The sequence below is a fragment of the Prosopis cineraria genome, unplaced genomic scaffold, assembly GCF_029017545.1.
Source record: "Prosopis cineraria cultivar Desert tree isolate PC_DT_omini unplaced genomic scaffold, ASM2901754v1 PC10, whole genome shotgun sequence".
NCBI classification, from domain to species: Eukaryota; Viridiplantae; Streptophyta; class Magnoliopsida; order Fabales; family Fabaceae; genus Prosopis; species Prosopis cineraria.
The window spans coordinates 19,541,308-19,548,888 of record NW_026555341.1 but is presented as its reverse complement, the minus strand read 5'-3'; the positions used below and the strand labels follow the sequence as shown (position 1 = coordinate 19,548,888).

Sequence of the window (7,581 nt, the reverse complement as noted above, 5' to 3'; positions counted from 1 at the left end):
TCTTTTGAGTAAGTTTGCATTTTGGTGTTTAACTTTTGATTGAAAAATAATTTGAATATAAAACTAGTGTCATTAGCTAGAGTTCAAAGAAATCTTTTTATGGATACCTAGATCATCTCAATCGGATATCAGATAGAATGCGTTAGAAGTTCGGCCAAAAAATCTATCATAACAACACGTTGTCATGGGTTCTGCAGTAATGCCATAGCATAAAATTTTATGTTGCAACATATTTTGCTAGAATCTTTGTTTTTATTTTTTTTACCCCAATTTGATGTTATCTTACCTGTATGATGTTTACGCTTCCGCATACAAGTTTTGCTTTAATTTTAGTTTATGAAATGATTTTATGGCATTTTAAATTTTAAAAATTTAGGATCCCATTTATGTAACTTTTTCAAACTTAGTAATCTATTTAGGTTGGTCTTACGATTACCTCAATTTTAAAGTTAATTATGGTTTAGTAAGGGCAACCTTACAATAGCCATCTTCATCAGAATCATTCTAAAAATAATAGTCACAATTGGGATCAAACATTTTTAGGGCAAAATCCTAAATAAATGACCACTGATATGCAAGATATAGGCAGGCTTGGCCTTCTGTAATAAACCATTCAATAAGAGGATCTCTTTTGTTTCCAACAAAGGCTAAGGAGATAGACAATATTCTTCTAGAGATCTAATTTGGATTTTGAGTTTCAGGTTTCTTGAAAACAAATTTTACAATGCCATCTTGTAGCCTATAAAGCGTAGGAGGTTTTATAGTATGGATATCTTTTTAGATACCATGGAATTGCCTTTCATAGTTGTTAATCCATTCTAGTGGCATCATATCAACTAACTGTTCAGTAGGAAACTGTCTTGGGATTCAGAGGTTCAACACATCTTCTAGATTATTTGCAACCATGTACAGAGCTTCTCTGATAGTGCTAGGAAAATCGAGATCAAATGAATGATCTTAAAGCCTAAAAATCATTTGGTGATATAAGGTAACCATAATAGCATCAAATTGTTGTTTAGCTCCATAAATTTGGATATGAACCTTGAACCTTGTAGAAAGGGTTGAATTTGTGAGCTTGACATTAAAATCAGGTGCTATGGTAAGAACCACACTTTCTTGGTGGAGAGTATTCAACATGGCACCAATTAAGGCGTTGCCATATGACTTGAAGGTAGTATCTAATAAAGCAACTCTAGCAATGGCTACTATAGCTTTCCTACCACTTAAACAATAGATTCTATAGATTATTGATGATAAGCGAGTGAGGGCAACTCTAGAAAATATGAGTGGATTCCCAAAAAGCTTTTCCTCAAAAGCTCTTGCTACTACTTCCCTTGAACCAGTTCATCTTTCTTCAGTCTTTTCCTTTGACAAAATCCCTTCTTCTATAAAAATAATTCTTTCTCAAAAAATAGAAAATCTCATACAGATTCTATTGTTCCTAAGAATGCTCGCATCCCAGCTACTCAACTTCCTTTCCTCAATCCTTATAATCTTTACCATCGAGGAAACTCTTTTACTCATGGAATTAGATCTCTGATCTACACAAACCATCCTTAACCAAAAGAGATAATCTAAACTTCTAGTCTAGATCAGTGTGGTATCCCTGCCACAACTGTTGAACAATATGTCACTCTTGAAATAGACCAACCTTTGATTGATGGCTGGATCAACAAAGGTTATACCTACCTTCACATTGAAGCTATTTATCTTATCTTAACCTTTCATGGCAAGAAAGCTATAGCAGTTACTGCTAGAATTGCTTTATTAGATACTACCTTTAAGTCATATGAAAACGCCTTAATTGGTGCCATGTTGACTACTCTCAACTAAGGAAGTGTGGTTCTTACTATAACACCTAACTTTAATGTCAAGCTCATAGATCCATATCTAAATTCATGGAGCTGAACAATAGTCTGATGCTATTATGCTCTGCACTTGACTCTCTGAGAAACTTGTGTATAAGAAAGAATTCGACTGACAATCCATGTGTGTGAGCTCATGTCCTTACACTTAGAAATCCATAAGTTTAGGTGCTAAGAGGTTGAGGATCCTAAAGCGACCTAAGTTTGCCCAGAAGAGGCATTAAAGGACCTTACCTAGATTAATACACCTTGTAGCACTATTTAGGACTATGTGCACATGAATCCCACCCTAATTTATTTATTTTAAACTTATGGCTCTAATCATTTAAGGACAAAATAATTCTATAAGGACAAAATATAATTCTAGAATTGACTATATGTTATGATAAAGGAAAATTGTTAGCTAAGATTTGTTACATAGATTAAAAAGAGAAAAATCTTGCAAGGAAAATTTAATAAATAGAAAGTGCATGAAGTTAGAAAAGAAGAGCAACAGAAACATGTAATTATTATTTTCACTATATTTGATGTTTTTATCTTAAATGCCAACTATGACTTGTGACAATATATATAACACTTGATACTTGACACATTTGCTTTTCATTTAATATATATTTTTCCCCTAAATTCAATGTAATAGAATTAGATGATTGAATTAGTTGAGTTTTTTTAACTAACAAATTAGTTATGAGTTGAATATAAGGGGAAAATGTGTCTTTGTACAAATTACCCACGTTAATGGAATTAATTCAAATATTTCATGAAGTAAGTGTCTTATGAGTAAGCCATTGAAGCTACAACATATCAGACATATGACAGCTCAAGGTTGTTCAAAATTAAAGTCATTGTTTTAGTATATCCATTGCCACAACTATCATGTTAGAGGACTTGAACATCAAAGCTTGTAAAGAATTGAAGCACATGATAACAAATGAAAGAAAAGATGATGAGAACTTCAATAGCACCTCCATCTTCCCAAATCTAGAAACGCTCCGAATCTCAAATTGCAATAATTTGAAATTTATATTTCCATCCACTTTTTCTAAAGGTATTCAAAAACTAAAATCTACAGATATTGATGGAGCTTCTGAATTGAAACATGTTTTTGGAAAATATGACCATGAAGACTATGTGTCAAATGAGAATGAAAATGATGAGGCTCACATTGATCTTCCTCCACTGGAAACACTATCCTTCTAGAAGTACCAAATATTATTAACATTCATATCAAGAAGTATCATCCAAAATGCCCATCTCTACGAATTGTGGAAGCACCAAAGGTATTTTTTTTTTAACTTTTTGCTTTATATCAAGCTTATCATGCTATATTTTTTGGCCCAAAATATATTGATATGCATAATTACTCTACTCAAATCATCACATGCTCATTATTAATCTTCTCAATCCATACTCATGATATCACATAACACATGAAATAGCCATTATAACCTCATTCCAACATGTTCAAGAATCACAACTCATGGCATTGACTAAACTATGCAAGTAAACCTTCTTAATTCATTGCCACATAATTCATGCCACAAATATATCAACTCATAAATTGCAAACACTGTTATATATTACAATTAAACTTCTAGTTACCTTAAATCTTGGGCTTAGCACTCCCAAGAGCACAATTTAGATTCCAATAGAGCTTCCTATCAAGCTTCAAAAGTAGTCCATTTATAGATTGGATTAACAAATATCATTAATGACTAATTATTATTAATTAACCCTTCATCACAGTTAAAGCCTTAATCCCTCATTAAGCATGATTAAGAAAAACCAATCCCATAACTCGCTTCAATTAACATATTTAACCCTCATTAAGCTTAATAAACAATGCTAACTAATTTAATTATCTTAATCTATATATATTATAATTAGGATTAACTCTAAATTCATCATTAATATTCATGAACACTATTGTTAGCTTAAACCAATGATAAAAACATAAACAATCCTCATTAGACTCCATCAGAGTCAAAGGAATGCTCAAAACTAAGGCATAGATTCGGTCTTCACTACTAAAAAAATGACTATATAGCATTATTTATGTAGCTGTTCTTGAAAGAGTCACTGTATAATTGAGGTGGAATTCAAGAAAAGAGACTATATGGCAGTTATTCAAAATAACTGCTATATAGTCTTGAAACAATATAGTGGTTATTTCAACAAATTGCTATATAATCTTTCTCTTTTTTTAAAATGTTTTTTAGACTATATAGCGATTCTTTCAAAATAATCACTGTATAGTATCTTGAAATTATATATATAGTAGCTATTTCAAAGAACTACTATATAGTCTCTTTTCTTTTAAATTTTTTTTCCTTATAAACTATATAGCGGTTCTTTTAAAATAACCACTATATAGCCTTGAAATTATATAGCAGTTATTTCAAAAAACCATTATATAGTTTCTTTTTTTGGGAATTTTTCTCCTTAGAAATTATATAGTGGTTCTTTCAAAATAATCACTATATAATTTCAAGACTATATAACGGTTATTTTAAAAGAACCATTATATCATCTCTTTCCTTTTTGAATTTTTTTCTAGAGACTATATAGTAGTTCCTTCTAAATAACGATTATGTAGTTAGTGACTATGTAACAGTTATTTAAGAAAACCATTACATAATTTTCTAACTCAAAAATTTTAAAACGTACACATTCTATATGATAAATAGGTTGATGATGTCATTATCTTTGAACCAATAATTTTTTTATATAATGGCACACCTACTATTTCTCTCTCTCATTGTCATTTCTCACATTCAAACCTTTGCCCTACACTTCACCTTCACAACACTCAACCCTCTCTCTCCTTCTCTTCCTCTCACACAACTTCATTCCCCTAATACTCCATACTTAACACTATCTCTTATTCAAGCATCTCTTTCACTTCAACACTCACAAGATCAACTCCAACCATGGTCTTTGACGTGACATGTGTCCCTTCTCCTCTGTTTTGTCATGCACTGCTCCATACACCATCGTCTAGTTTGTGTGGTACACCATCTCACTATTGCCACTCTCTCTTGACTTTATCTCATCATCATTCCTGATTATATTGTTAAATGGAAGGCTAATATTCCAGATTTGCAACCACAATTAGTAGTTTTTTGTTTTTGATCTGTGGTTTTTCAAAGTGATACTGGTTCAAGTTTATCTCCTTCATGAGGATGCTTCTTTATTTTTCCATATCTATTATTTTTGTTTTTTATTTTCATTTAAATTGTTATAGAAGTCCTTAGAATCAATTATTGTTAATTTCATATGAAGTTTTATTCTTATTTTTTTCCTGACTTATTTCTGCCTAGCGTTCTCAATTGGACTTACATGTTGCATTCTAGATCTAGGTTTTTCCTTCCTTATTTCTTGTTCGATTTATTTTTTTCTTATTCTAAATCTTCATTCAATTTGGGTTCTGATTTCTTCTTGTTCGATGGCCTTGTCATTTCTACTTTGATTTGGGTTCTTGTTTAAAAGATGAAACTTGTTCACTAAATAATGATATAATGTTTTCGAGTTCCACGGCAAGAAGATTTATTGTTTGTTACAATAGCAATTAATTAAGGTTGCTGGGGTTTTGTTTGCTTTGCTATGTTTTCATTTCTAGTAATGAAGGTTGCGATGAAGAAGGAGAAGGAGGTGGATGAAGAAGAGCTTGCGATGCAAAAGATTGCATGGATCTATTTCTTGTTTCTTTAGATTTTTAAAATATGGCACATGGCTACCAGCACTACACATAATAGTCAAATAATGGTGAATATATTCAAACATTGATGACAAGACAAAATTATATTAAATTGAAAAATGTTCTAATGACATTATTACGTTAAAAAAAAAAAAAAAGCTTGAGGGATATGGTGTGCGAAGGTGCCAATTGCACGCTCACCCACACGGATTTCACGTTCCATATGACAATAATCCTATGAACAACTCTATGCCACGTGTTCTCACATGATTAGTCAGGGGACCTTGTAGTGAAGCCGAAGCAATTGCCTACTTAATCCTTCTTATGCTTTCTTTCTCATTCATGTTTTGTTACTTTCTTTGCTTTCGTCCACTCCATTATTGTGTTGTTAGCACTTTAAACTTCTTCTTCCATCATTTTTATCTCTCTCATATCTGAGCTAGATTTCCTCATCATTCAGTCACGGATTTCAAGTTCCATATGACAACGATCCTAAGAACAGCTCTATCCCCCGTGTTCGCACATGATTGGTCAGGCGACCTTGTAGTGAAGCCTAAGCAATTGCCTACTTAATCCTTCTTACGCTCTCTTTCTCATTCATGTTTCGTTACTTTCTTTGCTTTCTTCCACACCATCACTGTTATTGTCACTTTCAATCTCTTCTTCCATCATTTTCATCTCTCGCATATCTGAGCTCGATTTCCTCGTCATTCAGCCATGACTAAAAAGGTACATACAATTCCATTTGATCTCCTTCCTAAATCCTCATTTTGATGATCTCTTCCGTTTAGTCATACAAGTGAATCATATCGATCATATCAATACTGATTCTGTTCCTTACTTCTGGTAATTATATGTTTAGGTGACAACAATGAAGCTCCATGTTAATCTCCAGTGTGTGAAATGCTACAAGAAGGTCAAGAATGTTCTCTGTAAATTCCCACGTAAGTTTCCCTCAATACTCACAGCTCTCCCCCCACCCTTTTTCCTCACTATTCACTTTTGAAATTCGCATGCGTATTATTCTTCGGAATCACAAAATTGAGTTCATCTTGTGCATTTGTGTGGTTTTTGGATGTTTGTGAACAAGAGAAATTCAAGACCAGAAATTCGATGAGAAGGAGAACACTGTGACGATTAAAGTGGTGTGCTGTAGCCCAGAGAAGATTATGGATCAGCTTTGCCGTAAAGGTTGTGGCGCCATTAAGTGCATCGAAAAAGTCCCATGTAAGCCACCAACTCGACGTCGGCCGACATCTCCGCCGCCGACGCCTCCTCCTCCACCGCCACCGTGTTGCGACTCATGCTGTGAATGCTGGCATGATGGCCCTTGCTTTGAGCCTAAGCCACGAGTTCCAGATAGAACGTGTTGTGTTCCGTGCCATGACTGTCGGCCTTGTAGGCCATGCTCTGAGCGTTGTTGTAGGCCTCCACCATGTTATGAAGGGTATTTTTATGCTATACCTGTTTATGATAGCTATGGTGGAGGACAACCTTGCTACGTGAGCCGTTGTGGTCAATACGTCAGCGAAGATAACGTCACAGGGTGCACAATAATGTGAGCTAAAGCCTCATTATTGATGTGGCCTTGTGTGGAGATAATGATATCTTGCTATATAGAGTTATATGTGTGTGTGTTTTCTTTGTTTAATCAAATTTATGAGTTCTTGTATGGATCCTCGTATGAGTCTAATCAAATTTATGTTATTTGCTTTTGTAATAATAAAAATAATTGTTAACAATGGTTCATATATGAGAGGGAAAATGCGGGTCACAAAAATAGGGTTAATTAGAGTTTTTTATTTATGTTTTATATTTTTCTGAATAGATGAAACATTTTGGGGCGATTTCATTTGCATGCGCATGCAGTTTGTAAAAGGAGATAAAAGATATGAAGAATGTTGACAATGAAAAAAAAAAAAAGATACGAAGAATATAATTAATGATATATTGTCCATTTGTATTCTTATAATCGATGGTTATATATATATATATAAATGATGAATTGGAAAGGAAAAA

At 33.2% G+C, this 7,581-nt stretch overlaps 1 protein-coding gene across 1 annotated transcript; it reads left to right on the top strand.

Moving 5' to 3' along the window:
- Positions 1 to 6,279: 6,279 nt before the first annotated feature.
- Positions 6,280 to 7,124, top strand: LOC129322484 (protein PYRICULARIA ORYZAE RESISTANCE 21-like). The gene is made up of 3 exons (XM_054968795.1): positions 6,280 to 6,291; positions 6,425 to 6,506; positions 6,664 to 7,124. The coding sequence occupies exons 1-3, from the start codon at positions 6,280 to 6,282 to the stop codon at positions 7,122 to 7,124; spliced, it is 555 nt and encodes a 184-aa protein (XP_054824770.1).
- The last annotated feature ends 457 nt before the right edge of the window (positions 7,125 to 7,581 follow it).

What these genes read in the sequence shown, in the direction of transcription:
- LOC129322484 (XM_054968795.1), top strand. An exon ending in TGTTCTCTGTAAATTCCCAC is followed by an intron (nt 6,507 to 6,663) that starts GTAAGTTTCCCT and finishes GAGAAATTCAAG; the next exon opens with ACCAGAAATTCGATGAGAAG.